The following is a 22,663-nucleotide window of genomic DNA, read 5'->3' as shown; positions in this document are numbered from 1 at the left end:
CGCCACACATTCCCGTGCCAGGCCGCCCCCATTCCAGTCCTCCGCTCACGCACTGGTATTTGAGTTGCCTTTTTGACACAAGGACAGAGGCACCCGGCCGCTGGGAAATGCAGTGTTTTGTTTTAATGAGCCCGGACTCATGGCAGGTCCCGGCAGTACTTCGTGTGATACTGTATGTCTCGCATGCACCCTAAAAAACATGCTAGCGGGCAATACAGATGAGTGAGGCACGGGGGATGGGTGGTGTGGTTGTTGTCACACTAGAGAAGGAGTGGGTGGGTGGATTATCAATCTTGGGAGGGAGTGGGTGGTGGTCACTCTAGCGGTGGTAGTGGGTGGGAGGTTGGTGGGTGTCTCCCTAGGGAGAGTGGGTGGGTTTTACTCTAGGGATGGAGGTGAGGGATGGAGGGAGTGGGTGGGATTTAGGTCAGCAACTCCCAACCATGTGTGCCGGGGCCCACTGGTGGGTATTGCAAGTGCCCCCCCCCCCCCCAAATAATGATTAAAACATTACGTTTTTAACCCATTAAGACCTGAGGCCGATTTTTAAAAAAAATCTAAATCCTAACCTAAAAAATATTTTTTTCATGATTTTTCAAAATATAGCAGATCTACAAGCTCATAGCGCGGCACTCGGTGCCGCGCTATGAGCTTGTATATCTGCTATTTTTGAATGGCCAAAGAATTCTAAAATGACGCAGATGCGTTCCAGGTCTCAATGGGTTTATGATAATGTAACATTAATACATATGTTTGTTTTTTTAAAGGACCGTAAAGCATACTATGTTAGCTCCATTGGGACACAATCGATCGATTGATCAGTACAATAAGCGTGCTCTGGCTGCCGTGTTAAGTTGGGTGGGCCATTTCAAAAGTGGGCTCTGACCCAGAAAAGGTTGGGTGAAACCCGCTTGGTTTGTGTCCACTCCAGGTGAGGGTTGATAACCACTTGTCTTCTCTTTTCAGATCGGTTACTGGAACGAGTACGAGCGCTTTGTAAATATAATGGACCTGCAGGTCTCCAACGAGTCCTCCTCAGTGGAAAACCGAACCATTGTGGTCACTACTATTATGGTACACTTTCCATGCAGTTTTAAATGTTTTCACCTATTCTGCCACTCAAGGTCATGGTGTTGATTCTTTATGATTGATACATTCCTGTCCTGGGCGGGTAGAACCATATCTTTTTTGTGTGGGCTTTCCATCCACTCACTACACGTTGAAACAGTCCAGCCCGTTGACCATTAACTCACACGGCGGCCATTTTGCTCTTATGCCATCATCAACACACGGGGGGGGGTGCGGAGTAGAGCCTATACCCCAGTGTGTGAAGTAAGATAAGAGGGGACCTTTCAGTCGCCAAAGGCAGCGCAGCAGTTGAGATACAGTTACAGGGCAAGGGAAAGTACTGTAGATGTGGCAGGGTAAAAGACATCGCATGCAAAAGAAACCCCATCAATAATGAATGAAAGTATACAACAGCATACACCCTCAACAAAGCTTGCATTATGCAGGACAAAAGCAATAAGAATGAGCACAGTATAGCCATGTCAGATAGGGTCCTTACAGTAATGAACTGTTGTTAATTCAGAGCTAATTAAACTATTGAAGGAGGAATAGAGCGACCACCGTGTGCCTCATTATAAATCTTCATGGCTACCAGCACAAAGGATAGTCTATTGTATTTCCCCTTGGGGTAGATGAATCTATTTCTCCCCCTGCTCAATTGCCCCACAATCTCCGTGTGAAGGGGGTGTGAGTGGTTGTCCATGATAGCATCCAGTTTTCCTTGCTATACGCACCTTCGCCACCTACTTTGGCGGAAGTCAGAACAAAGCAAGAGCCATGGCCGCCGTTTGAATATGGCCAACGGAGGAGTGTTTCAAATGTATCCGTGTGGGTGCCAAAGCATTTTGATTTTCCATACTCCAGTGGCCTGTCGTAGCAGTGACATCACAATAATGGTATAAATGAGAATGGTTGACTCCATCAATTTCAAAACAAACAAACAAACATACAAATGCATACGTAAGTAGACCTGTCAGTCATCATCAAAGTAAATGTTCAATGGCATTTGGGATAGACTGGCCAACGAATGACTACAGGACGACAGCAGCAATGGTTTCTCAAGCTGGGCAAAGCAAAATAACCAGTATTGGAGGGTGGATAAGATGATGACAATTTTTCTTTTTATGACCGCTCCAATCTATTTTGTATTGCTCCCCAGAGTGTTCTGTGTTGAAGTATAGCCTCTATGCAATACAGATGAGGAAGAAAAAGTAGTTGTTGTTTTTTTACATCTCTGACCAAGGTAAATGTCATGGTTGGCATAAAGGTTTTTTCATAATTTTAGCCCCAGTATTAAGTGGTACTTGGTCATTTCTATTCATCAAGCACTTTCGATCTTCCGCTCGAAACCTTTTCAAAATCTGGCCATGCTTGAATAGTTGCCTGAGAAGTATCTTTTCAGTGTAAAAAAAGAATAAATAAAAGATCCACTTGAAATACAGTAAAAAAATTAAACACCAGAGAAGTCTTTCCTGGACAGACTCATTGCTATGCCAAAGGCCAACCCGCAAAAAAGTCTCCCCAGAACAGGAGGAAGCATTTAACATCTCTCTAAACGAGAGCTACGCAGTCAGGAGGTAAACACGTGTTGAACGCAGAGGGAAACCAAGGTGAGATGGGATACATTCAGCACAGAACAAACAAACCATTGCTCTCCCACTTGCACCCTAATTGTTTGTGGCTGTAATGACGATGCCTTGCTCTCTCCGGGAGCGCCTTCCTTTCCGTTTGATAATGATGAAGTGCTCAGTAAAGCCACAAGGCCGTTAGCTGCACCGGTGTTTTGAAAAACGCAGGAGAGTCGTAATGGCACGCTCAGCTCTCCTCATGTTAATTCTTTTGACTTTATTCATGGAGTATTTTTTATTATTTTATCCCCTCCCCCCCTTTTTGTCTTTTCTGGATAGCAAATGATGGATCCTTTTTTTTTAAAATCTTTTTGTTATATTTATTTATTCTTTGGAATGATACAGCCTTTCCCCCCCGCGCATTGGTGCAATGTGCTTGAAAATAGCGTCGAGATAAGAATGGGCACTCTCTGATCCCTGTGCTGTCAATGGCATTTACTTCTGAAACCCCCCCCATTCCCATCCCCACCCCCACCCCACTGAGAGCCAGCCACGCCCTGTCTACCGCACACAGCTACGCCCTGGTGGCGGAAGAACTACTCCGATTTTAGACTTCATTAAGACCCATTAAGACCTGGAACGCATCTGTGTCACTTTAGATGTCTTTGGCTATTCAAAAATAGCAGATCTACAAGCTCATAGCGCGGCACCGAGTGCCGCGCTATGAGCTTGTAGATCTGCTATTTTTGAAAAATCTTTATTTTATGTTTTTTTTCAAAAAACGTAGGATTTAGAAAACATTTTTAAGGATCGCCTCAGGTCTTAATGGGTTAAGCAAAAGTAGCAATACCACCAAAATACTCCGATTCAAGTAGAAAGTCCTGCATTCAAAATCGCATTGTAAAAGTACAAAAGTGTTAGCATCAAACATATACTTGGAGTAGCAAAAGTCAAAGCATTGTTATTTATTCCATTAGCCGATCTACAAGCTTGCGACACATGGTTTGTGTGCTTGCTATTTTCGTAAGAGTTTGTAGTATGTAAGTACCTAAGGCTGTCATGTAAAAGCACAGTACGTCAGTAAATGTACTTTGTCACTTTACAGCACTGTCCAGCCCCCGCTACAAGCCTTTTTTTTTTCTCCCCGCGTTACAAGAGGCATGTCCCTCCACTCTGCCCCCACTTCCTTTTAACAAAGAGTCGCCCCCCCTCTTCTGTGGGCAGGCCAGGCGAGGGGGGGGGGGGCAGGCCAGGCCAGGCCAGGCGAGGGGGGGCAGGGCAGGCCAGGAGGTTAGGTGCGCTAGGCTTGGTGTCTGCTGGCCGGTCAGTGTGTATCAGTGCATTTGTGGTGCATCATCTGTGCATGCATGTTTGTTTGCATGAATGTGGTTGTCGCAGCTTATTATTTTTGGATGGGTGGGGATGGGGGTGTGCGTGCGTGTGGGTGGGTGTGTGTGTGTGTGTGTGTGTGTGTGTGTGTGTGTGTGTGTGTGTGTGTGTGTGTGTGTGTGTGTGTGCGTGTGTGCGTGTGTGCGTGCGTGCGTGCGTGTGCGTGCGTGCGTGCGTGCGTGCGTGCGTGCGTGTGCCTGCCTGTGTGTGTGCTTGTATTACTGTACTTGTGAGGACCATATGTCCCCAAAGTATATATAGTAGAATTTGAGAAATATACACATTTAAAGGTTAGGTTTTGGTGTTAAGGTTGGAGTTACGCCCGATTTATACTTAAATGCGCGCCAATGTCCCGCACCGGAATTCGTCTAGCTTCAGGGTTAGGGTTAAAAATGTTATATATCATCATGAAATCGCTGTCCAAAAATGTTGACGACCTCACACGTATAGTAATACAAATGTGTGTGTGTGTGTGTGTGTGTGTGTGTGTGTGTGTGTGTGTGTGTGTGTGTGTGTTTGTTGTGCGTGTGCACACTGTATGCAAATAAGGTGCGTGCGTGCAAGGCAGCGCCCTGCAAAGCACAGGAGTGGAATAAACCCAAGTGTGTGTTCGAACCAACAGGAAGCTCCTTATGTGATGTACAAGAAAAATCATAACCATCTGGATGGCAATGAGAGATATGAAGGCTACTGCGTCGATTTAGCATCTGAGATTGCCAAACATGTTGGAATTAAGTACAAACTGTCTATAGTAATGGATGGGAAGTATGGAGCCCGTGACCCCGAGACCAAGACATGGAACGGCATGGTCGGTGAACTGGTCTATGGGGTGAGTAACCATGGGAGCCTCTTTGATTTCACGATTACATGACAGTTTGCAAGGAACTTCAACATGAGAGGAGATCGCATTTTTCTGTCTTAAGGTCATCACCAACTCACCCCGAGCGAGCTCCAAACCCGCGTAACGGGCGAGTCCGATGGTTCAGCTGGGAGTGATTTTTATCAAATCGTCGCCATCGGCGCTGAAACCTTGTATCTCCGTTATTGCAGCGTTCTATGCGTTTTTTGGGAGTCGATGCCCCGCTTTGTCAAAATAGAGGAAATAGCAGATCTACCAGCTCATGCTATTTACGCTATTTTTGAACACTTTTGAAAGTGTCTGTCTGTGGGATTATATCAAAATATTTAACCAATCAAAGTATTACCAGGAGCTTATGGCTAAACAATTGCTACATTGGATCCAATTTTAACCCATTGATACCTGGAACGCTTCTGTGTCACTTTAGATGTCTTTGGCTATTCAAAAATAGCAGATATACAAGCTCATAGCGCGGCACCGAGTGCCGCGCTATGAGCTTGTAGATCTGCTATTTTTGAAAAATCGTAAAAAATATTTTTTAAATATTTTTTTCCGATTTTTTTTTTTAGGATTTTGAAAATGTTTAGAAGTGGCCTCAGGTCTCAATGGGTTAACATGGATTCCTTTTTCCCCCATTTTGCGAAAAGTAGCGGTGTTTCGACATACAAGGTTTTCCCGCCCGACGGCGACGAAATAATGCACATTGTCCACTGGGCTTTGCATTGTGGGAGTTGGTGCTAATCCTGAGCTGGAGAAAATGAAATCATTTCTCAGTGCTGTTCATTGCAATTAATCCTTCACTGTGCTTAGGCTACAAATTGCATCAGGCTTTTCACGGTCAAAACAGAGGTAGGTATGTAAACACAATGTGACCATATGGCAAACACAACTGTAATCACTTTGATGAATGAAAAATTATATGCCTTTGAAGTGATTGTGTAATTATGCTCATTGTTTGATGTGTATGATGGATATGCGGCGTTGTAAATTCACAGCTGAGAAAATCTGCCTTAAAATCAACAGCTAAATGGTGGGTTGCGGTTTAGAAGCAACAAGATCCATATGGGGCTTGCGCTCCATAAAGTTGCTGGGGCTGTTCGCATTAGCGGAGGGCCAGTGGTTGGGGGAAGTTTTTTTTTTTTTTTTTTTACTGAAATAAAAGTAACAATACCACCACGTCTAGGTGCTCTGTTAAGTAAAAGTACTGTATTCAAAATTGCTTTGAGTAAAAGTAATGGCGTCAGATATACTCACAGTACAAAAGTGAAAGTGCTCCAAATGAATGTTTCAATTTCATTCAAAAATGTCAAATCTACAAGCTGCTATTGTGAGCTTTTAGATCTGCTGCTTTTGAATAAACAAACTAGGCCTTAATCGGTTTATGTATGTTTTGTAATAGTACTCTAAATCTACAAAGTACAGTAGCTTATGATGGTTTTCAAGTAATAGTTGCCTCTGAGATGTAGTGAAGTAGAAGTATAAAGGGTCGTACAGTACTCTAGTAAATCGTTTCGGGCAAAAACCTCTAATCTCCACATACTGTAGGCTATATAAAGTTGTGTTTTTTCGTAAATTAACACCCTACTTGATTACATTACAGCGTCACTCAAAAGTAGCAGATATACAAGCTCGAAAAGAAAAAGTTTTGAAAAGAAATGTACTTAGTTACTCCACCACTGAGCGGAGGGGGGGGGGGAGGCGTGTGTTTTGTTGGCCTGACAAAAGTGCTCAGAGGTCTCGCAAGCGGCTCCCCTCGCGCGTTCCCAAATGATCCCCCGTCCTCTAAGGCCACGGCAGCTTATTGAGCGAGGGGGGGGGGGGGGGGGGGCAGTTGCAAAATGCATGAGTGTTACGCTCTCTTCATCTGTTCAATTTCCCCGCTATCAGCCACAGAGATTGCCTCGTTTGATCTGCTATCGTGACCAAATTATCCTCCGAATTGGAAGTCCACTCCTCGCAAATGGAAGACGGGGGTGGGGGGGGGACAAAAGGTCCATCTACCTGTCAACCCCCCCCCCCCCCCCCCCTCAAGTCTTTCTGGGTCCGGTAACAGTGGTGGACTGTAATGAAGTACATTTACTCTAAAGTATCTGTACTTTACTTGAATATAGACCACTACATTTCAAAGTCACATTTTTTCACTTTTGCCTCCACTACGAGAAAATGTACTTGCACTTGTGAATACTTAAATACTTTTAAAGGCAAGTACTCCAGTACTTTATCTCAAGCACGAGAATTTGACAGAGCAACTTTCACTTGTAGTTAATATTTGACCAGGAGTGAAGTATAAAATGGGGCTTAATTAGTTAATGTATGTTTTGTAATAATAATCTAAATCTACAAAGCAGCTTGTAACTAAAGTTGTCAAAGAATTGTAATGGAGTAAAAAAGTGGAGTATTTGCATCTGAGATGTAGTGGAATAGAAGAAAAATTGGCATACTGTACTCAAGTAAATTAACAAGGGCCGCAAAATTGTACCTAAATACAGTATTTGAGTAAATGTACTTACATTAGTTACTTTCCATACCACTGCCTGCCTGTCAACCCCCATCAAGCCTTGCTGCTCCTGTAGTTTTTACGGCAGGTGCGCCGGGCACTAACGGTTATGCACGCGGTGACCTTTCTGACCAGTAAATTAATTTGATTTTAGTTGTCTTTTAAAGGTTTAGGCCCCGAGGCTGCGCGCTTTATGTGTTTCCCTTCATCGCTGATTGACTGCTGCTGGCGTCGAGGATTAAATGGTTATAGCCCCGCGTTGACGGGCGCGCAAAGCAACACTAGTCACGTTATATCAGGGCGTGTTTGCGTTTCACTCGGTTTGACCTTGTAAAGGAACACGCTCCGGGTGCGTCGCCTTAAAAACAGGCGCTATTCCTTAATTTATGTGTGTGGAAGACAACACAGAGCAGACAGTACAAATAAGTGTCCTTCATACAAAACCGCAGCGCTTTGAAGAGCGGTGGTTATTTAATTAATCGCACACACTCTAGCTGCAGAAACACTGTCTGAAGTGATTAATTATTTTCGTCTGTTTTTACAAAGAAAAACCCATGGTTGTGAATGTAAAAAAAAAAAAAGAAAAGAAAAGAAAAAGTGCTTGCCGCCACCTCAGAGGGTTTTTGGTCGAATGCCATGATTTGGAGCAGGAAAACAAAAAAATGGGGAGGGGGGCGGGGGGACGGGGGGTGTTGGGCGAAGAGAAACAGCTTGGAAGATAAAACATAATGCAAATGCCAGAACTGGTTTCTCTTCGGGGGATGGGCGGGGGGGGCTGATGAATGGCATGCGAGCCGGAATGCCGGAGAGAGCCGGGGGTTGCCATGTTCCTCATCACAGCCACTCGTTGAACAGTGTGCGCGACTCTAAATCAAAGCCATTTGTCGTTTGGACACAGAACTGACGGAATACAGTGTATATCACGCGGAGAAGTAGGAGATGATTAGCAATATCACTCACGATTTGAATTAGAATTTTGTTGTTGCGGCATTTTTTTTTTTTTTTTTTATGGTTAGCGTCGTATTAATTACTTTTCATTCACTACTAAGCTATTTTGATGCAGTTTTTTGTAGTGCAGTGATTCCCAACATGTGGGCTGTCTAGATATTGCAAGTGGGCCCCCAAATAATTGGCAACATTTTTGTATTCATATAACATTAATATTGAACGCTTTAATGTTTTGCATTTTTTACATTTTCTTCTTTGAAACCTTGACAAATGACTTTTCAAAATCATCCCAATAGACCTGTGTCACTTTAGATTTATTTGGCTATTCAAAAATAGCTGATCTACAAGCTCATAGCGCGGCACCGAGTGCCGCGCTATGAGCTTGTAGATCTGCTATTTTTGAAAAATCTTGAAAAAATATTTTCCAGATTTTTTTTCAAAAAATTGTTAGAATTTAGAAAACATTTTTAAGAATCGCCTCAGGTCTTAATGGGTTAAAGTATACTACGTTAGTTCCATTGATTGAAGCCGGAACACAATCGATTGATTGATCATTAAAATAATGGGCCCGCCCATAACTTGTTAAGTGGTCAAATGGGTGGTCCACCGAACGCTTTTGAGATTTTCCAAGTGGCCCCTGATCCGGAAAAGGTTTGGAACCGCGGAATTAGAATGTTGTTGTTGAGGCATTTATTTGTATTTGATTTTTTAGGGTGAGGGTTATTAATTACTTTTCTCCCATTAGCTATTGTCATGCACTTGTTTGGTGGGTTTTTCTTTAATTGATTTTAGCAGCTATTCCATTATCTGTGCGCCGTTGTTTTTTTTTTTTAAAGATTAATTTTAATCTCCTGGAGTCGTTCCGCTCTTTTCTCCAAACACAATAGTATTTGGAATAAATAGGGATCCATTTGAGGCAAAACTTGCAAACATGACACCTCGTTGAGTTCCTTCCAAGCTGCTTCTCTGGATTTATCTAAATAATATTTGTCATTCAGAAACCCCACGGGCTGTTTCTCATTTCGGCTGTCTCTCATCGTGAAGAATGTGTTTGTATTTCCGTCTGTCTCGATCTCTCATGTGTTAGTCAGTGTTGTGTGACTTCTAGCCCATTCAGACCTGGAACGCATCCGTGTCACTTTAGTTTTCTTTGGCTATTCAAAAATAGCAGATCTACAAGCTCATAGCGCGGCACCGAGTGCCGCGCTATGAGCTTGTAGATCTGCTATTTTTGAAAAATCGTGATTTTTTATTATTATTTTTTTTTTTCTGAAAAACTGTTAGGATTTAGATTTTTTTTAGAAGCGGCCTCAGGTCTTAATGGGCTAGTATCCCCACATAATAATATTATAACACTTTTTCTACCCTACGATGCTATCCTACCGTTCTCATTTCATGTGTCTTGTTTCAGCTTCTCTTAGAAGGACTCACGAAGCACCTCGGCGGGTCTGTTTGAGTTGAAAAACACATCGTAGCTGTCTGGAAGAAACCTTGTAGGCCTATCTCCATATTTCAAGTTCTATAAATATGCAACCGATGACAAGTATTGACGAGCGCGTTGTGATTAAATAATAACTACATTTGATCCATTGGAACGCCGTTGTTTACCTTCCATTTACTGAAAAGGTACGGTTTTGGACGTACAAGGTTTCCACCCGACATCTCAGATGAACGTCTTAACCCTTTAAGACCTGAGGCGATTCTTAAAAAAATGTTTTCTAAAACAGTTTTTTGAAAAAGTTTCAAGATTTTTCAAAAATAGCAGATCTACAAGCTCATAGCGCGGCACTCGGTGCCGCGCTATGAGCTTGTATATCTGCTATTTTTGAATAGCCAAAGAAATCTAAAATGACACAGATGCGTTCCAGGTCTTAATGGGTTTTTAATGAACAGTGAACAGTCTAGTATGAACAATAACATTTTTTATTCCCCCTGAAGTTTCGTAGGAGAACCGGGATGCTGGCTGCAGTCATTCAACATGCTTAGAACAAGTGGTTCTCAAAGTGGGGTCTGGGGGGACCCCCGGGGGGGGGTGTTCCAGGGGGTCCCCCAGTAAAAAATGAATGTATGTTCGAGAGCCACTTGGTGTAGAATGACCCCGGTTTGTCTCGGCGTGGCCGGCGATAACTAACGCTCGCTTGTACCCGTGTTCCCCCCTGTTTCCCAGAGAGCAGACATAGCTGTCGCGCCTCTCACCATAACGCTGGTTCGAGAGGAGGTGATAGACTTTTCCAAGCCCTTTATGAGTCTCGGCATCTCCATTATGATAAAGAAACCCCAAAAGTCCAAGCCGGGGGTCTTCTCCTTCCTGGACCCGCTGGCCTATGAGATCTGGATGTGTATAGTGTTTGCCTATATCGGCGTGAGCGTGGTTCTCTTCCTGGTGAGCCGCTTCAGCCCGTACGAGTGGAACCTGGACGAGCAGGACGAGACCAAGGACCCGCAGACGCCCCCCGACCCCCCCAACGACTTTGGCATCTTCAACTCGCTGTGGTTCTCGCTGGGCGCTTTCATGCAGCAGGGCTGCGACATCTCCCCCAGGTGAGGTCTTATCTGGAGCGGGGGTTTTCAAACCTTTTTTCGTGTCAAGGACCCCCTTGATTGATATGTATTTGGCCGCGGACCCCATTGGAAAATGTTTTGTGCCGGGGACCCCCAGAAGCAAAGATATCGGTACATTTTCGCTTTGAAAAATATAAATATTCAAAGATATAGCACACAAAAACAAGAAATGACCAAAGTCATAATAAAGCCGCATGCGGCCGTCTTTTTTTGCCCCAATCTTTTCATAGACCTGATTACTTGTTTTTTGGATTGCTTGTTTCTCTCGCAAAACCTGGCAACATAGCGTCACAGAATCTGCGACGCTAAACGCTCTAATGTTTTTTATATAAGTGGTGGCAACATTTTGTGACACCACACGGGTCTTCCCAACAATAGCTAAGATTGAAGTCAGTGTGAACATGGCCAAATAATAACTTAATAGCCAAACTAGGTCTAATGAAGCACGCTAGCATTTAGGCTAACCCTCCTGCCTGAGACTGCAGTAAAAGTTGCACTGTCTGTGAATGAGGGTAGGCAGCGGAGCAGGGTTACTGCGGGGGGCGGGCCGTCTCCCCATTCGTGTCGCCATTGGCTTAAAGGAGTGAAGGACAGCCAGGACAGCCAATGACACTTAGGTGTCACTCAGGTGTCGCTTGGGTGTCGGACTAGTACTCAGTGTGTCTGTAGAGCCGCCAGCTTTCAGCATGCGGCTAAAAATATATATCAAAAATAGCAGATCTACAAGCTCATAGCGCGGCACCGAGCTTGTATATCTGCTATTTATGAATAGCCAAAGCTAAGTGGTTAAAAATGATTGTGACGCCATGTTAACTCACTTTGCTGGGGACCCCCTGGTACTCCCTCAAGTACCACTGGTGGTCCCCGGACCACTGGTTGAAAACCACTGTTCTGGAGTTGGTATCAATATTATATGAAGTAGAAAGTTGCGAATGCATATAATAACCGTTGTACCCAGATAACCTTTTATGCCCATATTGTGTGGGGGTTAACAGGGTGCCCCCAGTAAAATGTGCTAACATAGTATCAAGATCAGTTTAACCCATTAAGACCGGGAAAGCATCTTTGTCATTTTAGAGTTTTGGCTAAAAAGCATTCTTTTATACTTTGGCAATACAAAAATAGCAGATATACAAGCTCATAGCGCGTCACTTCGTGCCGCGGGACAAGCTTGTAGATATGCTATTTTTTTAAATTGTGACAATTTGTGCAAATCTTTGAATATATATCTTTTAAAGCAAATCATTTTAACTCAAATCTTTACTTCTGGGGGGTCCCCTGGAACAAAATATTTTGAGATGGGGGGTCGGCGGCCAAATACATATAATTAAGGGGTCCTTGACATGAAAAAGTTTGAGCACCACTGATACAACAACATGTTTTTTTTTCAGAAAACTGTTAGGATTCAGTAGACATTAAAGAATCAGCCTCAGGTCTTAACACTTTGGATATCTGAAAATAGCAGATCTACAAGCGCACAACATGACTGGTGCCCGTTGGGTACCGGTCTACTCGAGAACGATCCAAGTTGGTAATGCATGCCCCACCCTGTTATGTAATGCCCCTGGATGTAGCTATAGAGATCTCCTTGTCCCTTTTCTGCCCATATATACAGTATGGATATCATCAGTATATGCCCATATACGGGTATGTGGGCCTATAGGTCAGCTTGGCGGTTCTGGACAACCTCTGTGGTTCTCAACCTGATTTTTTTTTTTTATTTGGGGATCAATTTTGCATCAAAAGTAATCAACAAACTATACTATAAAAAGTGGTCAAACAGTGGCCAAATTGTCTAAGAACTAAATGTAATACCTCAACTCCTACATTCCAAGTGCTTATCAGGGTAGGGGGGGGTCCCCAGGTCAAATATGATTATTTTGGGGGTCACGGCCTGAAAAGGCCTCCCTCGGGTCCTCTGTGATACGCACGCCCAGTTTGAGGTCGATCGGTCAGACGGCTGTGATTTATCTTTGCAACGTATTACAACTGTTTTGTTGCGTCGCAAATCATCGGTGTGGACTGGGCTTTACGATCGACCAGATGTAGATCAGCTGTTTTCGCAGAACGTTTGCCCCCTTTTTTTTGCCAAATGTTCTTCCGCGTGTGCCAGATATTTGTCTATTTATGCCTGTTATGACATGCCCAGGACGCTAGGGTTCATTTAGCCCATTAACACCTGAGGCGATTCTTGAAAATATTTTCGAAATCCTAAAGGTCCTTATACACCGGGGGCGATTTCTTCATGCGAATAATACGTTTTTTTTAAAAACCTTATAAAGTCAATGCAAGCTTCCACATCAGTTTCGCGGCGCGAAAAAGCGTCTTTTATTTATTCGGACCGAGTCCGAATTTTGCGTATATTCGCATAATCGCCGATGTGTAATGACCTTAACAGTTTTTTGAAAAAGAAAAAGAAAAAAAAGTTTCAATATTTTTCAAAAATAGCAGATCTACAAGTTCATAGCGCGGCACTCGGTGCCGCGCTATGAGCTTGTATATCTGCTATTTTTGAATAGCCAAAGAAATCTAAAGAGACACAGATGCGTTCCAGGTCTTAATGGGTTAGAGGAGCGGTGGATGTTTGATCTCTCACGCAGGAGAGACCCCGGTTCAAACCCTGGCTAGGACATAAACGTTCCAGATTGCAGGTCTAAGTGCTATTAAAAAAAAAAACGTTTTGCTACCCCCGCGCTCTGACTCCTCCGGTGTGATATCCTCTTAGATCAACAACATTTATAAAAGTAGGGTCGCACTCAGAGTGGCAAGAGTGAATTGACTTTTTTTTATTATTTCTTGCAGTACATGTCTCTAAAATGAACAAACGCTTCGGCTATCCAGCCTTTGTCAATAATAAAAAAAAGTCAACTCACTCTTGCCACTCTGAGTGTGACCCATTACTTTTATAAAGGTCTTAAGTGCTAGCAATAGGTAAGGAGAGGTAGCCACTGCCACCGCTGAGTGCCACAGTCACACATGGTGAACAAATGATCAAGTGAAATTGCAAACTCTTGTGGCAAACAGTGTTTTTGAACGCAACCCCTGGAGGGGACAGGGAAACCGAACAGCAGCGAAAAAGCATCAGCATTAAATCTGCTTCTCTCTCTTTTAGATGTAAATCTATCTCCCAAATGGTCAATCTTCTAAATGGCTTTTTTTGCTGTCTCTATACTTTATACTTTGCTGATTGGAAGCTGCACCCATATCCCATTAATTGCACCCATTATGTTAAATTGAGTTGGACGGTTTTAATTGAGTTTGACAGTTTGTGTACTAAGACTACCGTGGCTAAAATGGTTTTATCAATACTGTCTTCAGGCTATATGACCTGGATGTCTCTGTAAGGCCATGAACTCTGACCCTGAGTTGCTTCAAGGCTAATGATCAAGATGATTACTGAACATTTTCTAAACCCAAAAATATGACATCCGTTGGCCGCTTCACTGCATTATGCAGCGCTGACTCTGGCTGGAATGGCTTTTTATGGCTTTTTAGGGGTTTAAAAAACATTTCTGATTAAGTGCAATTAGACACATTAACAGCAATTGCCAGATCAGAGCACTTGATCAGCTGCACTTACAATTACAATTTACATTTAAGATAACATTGTAGGCATTTAGCAGACGCTCTTACAATAAACAAGGTAAATACTGTAATCACATAAATAGAATGCAGATACATATGTCTGTCTGTCTGTCTGTCTGTCTGTCTGTCTGTCTGTCTGTCTGTCTGTCTGTCTGTCTGTCTGTCTGTCTGTCTGTCTGTCTGTCTGTCTGTGTGTGTGTGTGTATATATTATTATTATTTTAACCCATTAAGACCTGAAGCAGATTCTACATGTCTCCTAAATCTCAACTGAAAAACGTATGTTTCTCTATCAGTGGTGCTCAATCTTTTTCATGTCAACGACCCCCAAAACTATATGCATTTGGCCGCGGACCCCCATCAAAATATGTTGTTCCAGGGACCCCGAGAAGCAAAGATTTGAGTTCAAAATGTTCGCTTTAAAAAATATATATATTCAAAGATTTGCACACATTTTCACGATTTTTCAAAAACAGCAGATCTACAAGCTTGTAGAACTTTGGGCTATTTTTGAATAGCCCAAAGTGTAAAAGAATGCTTTTTTTTAGCTCAAATCTAAAGATGACACAATTCCAGGTCTTAACTCATTCACTGCCAGACTTATTGCCGGCCGCGTTTGCCCACTGCCAGAGATTTTTCATTGAAAAAAAAAAAGTCCTCAGGAGCTGAGATACAGAATTTTTAAGCTTTAAGTTAACAAGGAAGTGGATGGGAGTCTTTTCCTTCGAAAAATCATATCTCCTTGGTCTTTGGGTCAAAAAAAATAAAATAATAATAATAATAATAATAATAATTAATAATTACGTTTTTTACGTCAGTGGCAGGTTTGGTAAACGGGAATAATTACGTTTATTACGTCAGTGGCAGTGTATGAGTTAATGGGCTAATCTACAGCTAAATTATTGATTATCTTTTCAATCTTAACCCATTGATACCTGGAACGCATCTGTGTCACTTTAGATGTCTTTGGCTATTAAAAAATAGCAGATCTACAAGCTCATAGCGTGGCACCGAGTGCCGCGCTACGAGCTTGTAGATCTGCTATTTTTGAAAAATCGTAAAAAATATTTTTTTATATTTTTTTCCGAAAACTGTTAGGATTTAGATTTTTTTAAAGAATCACCTCAGGTCTTAATGGGTTAAAAGAAATGTGAGTAACTGTTCTACTAACGCCTTTGGTTTCCTGTCCTCCATTCCGCCCCCAGGTCTCTGTCAGGGCGTATAGTGGGAGGCGTGTGGTGGTTCTTCACGCTCATCATCATCTCGTCCTACACGGCCAACCTGGCGGCCTTCCTGACGGTGGAGAGGATGGTGTCTCCCATAGAGAGCGCCGAGGACCTGGCCAAGCAGACGGAGATCGCGTACGGCACGCTGGACTCAGGTTCCACTAAGGAGTTCTTTAGGGTGAGCCACGCTTGACCTTCATGAACTTCCATATTGGTACTCTGTCACACACGGGAAAGGCCTGTATTCAAAAATGTTGCCTATGAGTAAAAGTTCAAAAGGTGTTGGTGGTCAAAATATGCTTAACACATTGACTGCCTAGATCGAATTAATTCGATATTAGCTTTTCATCACTTGCCTGCCAAGATCGAATTAACTTGATTTTAGCAAAAAAATATTTTTTCAAAAAAAATTCAATTTTTTTTTTTTTTATTTGACCCAAAGACCAAGGAGATATGAATTTTCGAAGATCTTTACTCTCATTCACTTCCTTTTTGTATTTTGAATTTTGAATCTCGGCTCCTGAGTACTTTTTTTTTTTTTTCATTGAAAAATCTCTGGCATGAATAACAATAGGCAGTGAAAATAATTCAGGCAGTCAATGTGTTAAAAGTACCAAAAACTAAAAGTACTCATTTAGCATAATGCGGGGTTTTTTTCCCCCCCCTCAAAAGTTTACAAAATCTTTTGCAGATAGCTGATCTACAAGCTCACGACGCATCGCATTTACAACACGCTGTGAGATTGTAGATTGGCTATTGTCAGACAAAGTATAAAATAGGGCTTAATTGGTTGATGTTGGTTAATTTTGCAATCGTGATCTAAATCTACTAACTCGTAACTACAATGTTTGCCTCTGAAATGTAGTGGAGTAGAAGTATAACGTATCGAAAAACGGAAACACTCAAGTTAACTCATTGAGTGCCATTCACGTGTTTCACGTGTTTTACCGCTATGGTGCAACGTGCCATTAACGTGTTTCACGTGTTTTTGAAAAAAAATAGATAGAAACTTTCTTTTTTCTGAACCCAAGATATCATTATCTGAAGATTTGCAGCTCCATCCACTCCTTGTTTAACTTATAACTGAAAAAGGCTGTATCTCGCTTCCTAAGCATCTTTTTTTACTTAGAAAAGAAAAAAAAATCGTACTGGCCAGAAATAGCCAGAAATAATTCAGGCACTCAATGAGTTAAGTAAGGGGCCGCGTCCACAGAAAGCGTTTTTTTGAGCTGACAGCTACCTGTCTGTCATGTATCTCTATGGTGAAGACGTGCTCCTCTTCCAAGTGCCCGAGCATCGCGCTTCAGCGCTCCCGGCGTCTGACGTTTTTTGTTTTTTTTTCACGCGTCGCCCTGTGCGCTTCATGCAGACAATAGTTCATCTTTTGGAGAGGAGCGCTGCTCTTTTGATCCTCCTGGCTGTGACTGACAAGTAATTTGCGATTCCAACATTGAATTGCCACCACAACCATGGAGAAGTCCATGTTCACCGTTGTTTCTGCTAAGCTATTTGTGCTAATAACGCAGATGACAGGACGTTCGAGCACAGAGACAGTCAGTGGTGGAAAAAGTACTCAAATGTTTTACTTAAGTAAAAGTATCAATGCCGAAATGCAGAAGTACTCCGTTAGAAGTAAAAGTCCGGAATTAAAAATGTACTTGAGTAAAAGTACAAAAGTATTGGTATCAAAATGTACTTCAAGTACCAAAAGTAAAAGTACTAAAATGTTTGAAAATAGCCTAAGTATAGAATATGGCTAAAGTGGTCAATGTATGTTTTATAATGTAACAATCTATATCCAGAAAGTAACTAGAAACTAAAGTTTTCAAATAAATGTAGTGGAGTAAAAGTACAATATTTGCCTCTGAGATGTAGTGGAGTAGAAGTAAAACTATTGGAAATTGGAAATACTCAAGTAAAGTACAAATACCTCAACATTGCACTTCAGTAAATGTACTTAGTTACTTTCCACCACTGGTGACAGTGACGGTGTCAATAAACACTGCGGACATGTGAGAGCCGTGGACATGATATCCAAAGCGCCCCCGCCGCTCCTAAAACACTTTCGGTGGACAGAGAGCCCCTGAAAGTACCTCAAATTGTACTTAAGCACAGTACTTGGTCCACAGTTACTTTCCTCCGCACAGTCCTGACCTCCATAACCTGCTGAATCAGCACAGTGCCGGACAAATCGTCCATGGAGCGGGCCTTCTGCTCCGACTCCCGTTCAACTTAGTCGCTCCGTAATTCCACAAACTCAATTAGCATCGGGGGCCTTTGCTTGGATGATAAAACGAGCTATATAGCCTGTGTAATGTCCCTAGAAAACCTCCTCGCTGGAGAGCTATTCTCTACCTTCTTCTCTTTAGTCCCAATTATTCCGGTGTCCGTAAGAGAGTGAAGCATCAAATGAGGCAATTTGCCAATGGAATTACTTCTTGAACTCGGGTGAAATGTGAATGCGTTCCGTGCTGCGGTATGTCAGTGGTTCTCAATGTGTGGTCGGGGGGGGGAACCCTTAAGGGTCCTTGACGGGTTACGGGTCTGCAACTCTGACTCTCTCAGAGTTAAAACACTGAGGGGTTTCGCAGTGTAGAGGTGGGGTTCCAGTATCTTTTAATTCAGTGATTCGCGACTTTCTTTTTATTCGAAGGACCTCCAGTTTAACCCATTAAGACCTGGAACGCATCTGTGTCACTTAAGATTTCTTTGGCTATTCAAAAACAGCAGATCTGCAAGCTCGTAGCGCGGCACCGAGTGCCGCGCTATGAGCTTGTAGAGTTTGTAGAAGAATCGTGAAAATGTGTGCAAATCTTTGCATACAGTATTTTTTTTTTTCAAAGCGAACATTTCTTACTCAAATCTTTGCTTCTCGAGGTCCCTGGAACAAAATATTTTGAGATGGGGGTCCGCGGCAATACATATCATTTTGGGGGTCCCTAACATGAAAAGGTTTTGAACACACCACTGTACCAACATATGTTTTTTTCAGAAAACTTAGGATTTAGAACATCTTTTTTTTTTATCAGCCTCAGGTCTTAATTAATGGGTTAATATGCAATATGCATTTTTTTTTTATATCTGGGACCCCAATCTACACTGTAAAATCAATTTAAATCTAAGAGTGTACAAACTGAACCAAATGGACCCATATTGGAATCAGATTGGTTTCATCAGGTCAAGTTTCAACAGCAAAGAAAACACACATAAATAGATTTTTTTCCAAATCAGATTTGAATCACATTCTTAGCCTTGTTCAGACTGCAGAAAAAAAACGAATACAGTCCCATTCCAATCTGGAAAGGACATCAGAACCCAATGTTGAGAACCAGTACTTTTCTTTTACCAATTATTCTGATCTCCGTAAGAGAGCAAGGCACAAATGAGGCATATATGTTGCCAGTGAAGTACTTCTTGAACTCCTGTGACATGAATGTGAAATTTATGCACACGGTTGCTGCAGTATGCAACCTTGGAGGCTGCGGGGGTCCTGTCAGCAAGAAAGTCTGATAACAACGTAAAAAGTGTCTCAGAGGTGATAAAAACAGGAGCCTAATCAAAGCGCCCGCATCACGCTCAAAACTCAAAGGGGTCAGCTCGTAAAATATAATTAGCTCGCCGGCCGCGGCTGGCAAATTGGTCCTGATGAAGAGAGCGGCCTGTGGGTCAAACAAAGCGTTTGTTTTTTTTAAAGACGCCCGAGATTGGACCGGAGCAATATGTCCGTTGGCGTGAGGGATGAGACACGCAATTAAATCATAATTTGACCAAATGCCGAGCGGTTATTAAGTCTCTCTACAAACACCCACGCCCCCTTGCTCTGGAGATGAAACAAAACAAAGCAAAACAAAACATGCACGTCTTTTAACGAGGGCTGGGCGATTTGACTTCAGATCAATGTCACGATTATTTCAATCTCCATGGCCTCGATCAAATCACATCTTTGTTTACAGAGCACATTTAAAGAGAGATTCAAAAGCCTCGATAGACTGAGCACTTCTAATGGGGAGGGGCAGGCTATTCCAGAGCCTGGGGGGCTGCAGCGGCAAAGGCACGGTCAACCCCGCTTATTAGCCTGTTTTTTTTCCCCCGGTACTACCAGGAGCAGCTTGTCAGCAGACCTCAGTGTTCTGATTGGGTACAAGAGTTCTGATCGGGGCCAGCCCCGTGTAGAGATTCATAAACAAATAGAAGCACTTTAAAAAAAAAATCAATTTGAAAGTTGGCAGGGAGCCAATGAAGTGCAGCTAAAATTGGGGTTATATGGCTATGGTATAAGTGAGAGGAGGCCGAGCAGCTGTGTTTTGGACCAGGTGCAAACGTCTTAGTTGAAAAAGAAAAAAAAAAAAAACGAGCTGATCTGTTCATCTCATGTAGGAGCTGTCAAAGGTATCACAGAGGTTTTTGATGGCTGTATGTTTGAGTTGAATTTGGAGATATCGTCGTTTTGGCAGGTCCAGTTTTTGTATTTAACCACTTGAACCCCAGCGTCCATATTCTGGGGGGGAACATTAGCCAACAATACCGCCAAAAATAGCCAATCTACAAGCTCGTAGATTGGCTATTTTTGGCGGTTCGTGGTGTAGAAGGGATGGCGGGGGGAAACGGTACCAAGTTAGCCAACGCAGGTCCAGTTTACTATGTCTAGAGGGTTTGAGTGGTTAAGAAGTGCAGTCAAACTAGTTTGCAAAATAATTAATGAAACCGTATTGAGACAGTGATGACGAAACACAATATGACAGTCTTTTATCTTTGTCTCGCTCATTACTCATCAGCGGGAGAGAGGCAATTCATGTGCTTCACAGCTGCAGCCTATTGGCACAATCCACTATTCATTTGCATTACCCCTGGGTTGAATTGTTCAGAACAACAAAACAAAACAAAACAAAATGAGAGCCACATTTTTTTCTTTTTTTCCCCTAGACGAAGGACAAGTTACTGTCTGCAGTATTGTTAGACAGCAACACAGTTTGTGTAGAATTTCAAAGTCCTTGAGATCAGAAGTTTCAAGTCTGAAAGCTCCGAGACGATGCAGGGCTTCATGATAATTATGGAGATGCTAAAGTATCGTAGCGAGCATGACGCATGAAATGTACACTAACAAGAGTTCACAAACACGCATTCTTCTTTTGAAAGTGTTAGTAATCATTGCTATAGAGCAGGGGTCTTTTTTTCAGGCCAAGGACCCCTTAGCTGAGAGAGAGAGATGAAGCAGGGACCCCCGCTACGTGTTGGATTCATGTTAAAAGTGTGTTTTCACCACTTAAACCCTCATTACTTTGTAAACTTGACCTTTGGCTCTGTACTTGGTCTGCTCTTTTTTCCCTGCACCAAACCACTTCGCCGAACAAGCTTGTAGATCGGCTATTTTCGGCAAATATTCCCCCAGAATAGGGATGCTAGGGTTGAAGTGGTTAATGTAAAAAAAAATGCAAAAAAATAAAGTCCGTATCACACAAAGATTTGGCGGTCCCCCTGCAGTATTTCTGAGGACCCCCAAGGGGTCCCGGACCCCCGTCGAAGATCCCTTCTATAGAGTGCTTGTTTAGTAACAGGGCAGAGCAGGTTTCTCCAGCTCCTTAGCCCATTGAGACCTGGAACGCATCTGTGTCATTTTAGAATTCTTTAGCTATTTAAAAATAGCAGATATACAAGCTCATAGCGCGGCACCGAGTGCCGCGCTATGAGCTTGTAGATCTGCTATTTTTGAAAAATCTTGCTTTAAAAAAAAAAAAAAAAAACTGTTAGGATTTAGAATTTTTTAAAGAATTGCCTCAGAAAATACATTTTCCGGTCGGTCACCAATTTTATCCAATCAGCAGAGAGTACACATTTATCAGCTTCAATGTAATGGTATTCCGAAAAATATTTTCAGCACATTTATTCATTTTATCACTTGTTTATTATTCCACTTGTTTATCCTGTATCCTGTATGAGATCTCTCTTCTGATTGGATGAAAATGCTATCCCGACCTGACAATGTATTTTCTGAGCTGGAGAGATGGGGGAGACCCCTGTTACTGAACGATAACGGGGGCAAACAAAAACAAAATATTGTTGTACTGTCTTCCAATGGACTTGTCTGTGGAATACTCTGACAGGTGGTCAGGGAGTCGCACTACTGCATTCTGGGTAATAATGAGATGTCCTAGATATGGTATGAGTGTTCAGATAGGAAATGACATGTGTGAAATGCTATTCCAAGGGACTTTTAATTAAAACTGTAGAGGGCTGACAGGGGGAAGGAAAAAAAAACACTGATTAATGGGAGCTGAAGTTCTATTTCAGATCTGTTTTTCAGGAAATACGTTCCGGCTTAATTAGACCCATACGGCATCAACCAGCTGGAAATTTTAAATCAGGCGCAAATGTTTCAAACAAGACATATGTCATCATTCCCGACACTCCCCGCCTTAATATTTTATGATTTCACCTGCTTTTTTATTATTATTATTATTTATTTATTTTTTACAAAGGTGCCAAGGCAAGCATAGCAGAGCTTATTAATGTCATACATTTGTGAAGTCTTTTTTTTTTTTCCCCCGCCCCACTTCTAGCCAGTAAGGATACAGATGGAGGCAGACTTACATGGATTTTAATGGCGTTACACATGTGGTTGTACTTGTGAATAAACACACGACATGTAAACATGGAGGGATAAGCCACCATATTTTTTCTTTTAACCCTTTAAGGCCGGGAAGGAAACGCATGTGTGTCATTTCAAGGTTTCTTTGGCTATTCAAAAATAGCAGATCTACAAGCTCATAGCGCGGCACCGAGCGCCGCGCTATGAGCTTGTAGATCTGCTATTTTTAGAAAAATCGTGTCCCTGGAACAAAATATTTTTAGATGGGAGGGGGTCCGTGGACAAATACCTATTATTTTGGGGGTCCTTGACACAAAAGGTTTTAAAACCATTGATAATAATAATGAGCAACATAAGTTAAAAAAAAAAAGTCAGG

The 22,663-nt window shown here is 42.4% G+C and overlaps 1 protein-coding gene across 6 annotated transcripts in view; it reads left to right on the top strand.

The window, feature by feature from the left end:
• gria3b (glutamate receptor, ionotropic, AMPA 3b) overlaps positions 1–22,663 on the top strand; it is a 183,467-nt gene that overhangs the window by 135,999 nt on the left and 24,805 nt on the right. For all 6 annotated transcript variants that reach the window (XR_014602847.1, XM_084085967.1, XM_084085965.1 and 3 more), the window contains exons 9-12: positions 967–1,074; positions 4,648–4,854; positions 10,497–10,870; positions 15,681–15,879. Coding sequence is in view for 5 of the 6 variants with exons in the window: in XM_084085967.1 (XP_083942093.1) it covers positions 967–1,074; positions 4,648–4,854; positions 10,497–10,870; positions 15,681–15,879 (888 nt within the window). In the remaining variant the exon portion in view is untranslated. The remainder of the gene's footprint in view (positions 1–966; positions 1,075–4,647; positions 4,855–10,496; positions 10,871–15,680; positions 15,880–22,663) is intronic.

The sequence above is a fragment of the Gymnoscopelus microlampas genome, assembly GCF_963454915.1.
Source record: "Gymnoscopelus microlampas genome assembly, chromosome: 18".
Classification (NCBI taxonomy): Eukaryota; Metazoa; Chordata; class Actinopteri; order Myctophiformes; family Myctophidae; genus Gymnoscopelus; species Gymnoscopelus microlampas.
This window is presented reverse-complemented; position numbering and strand designations above follow the sequence as displayed.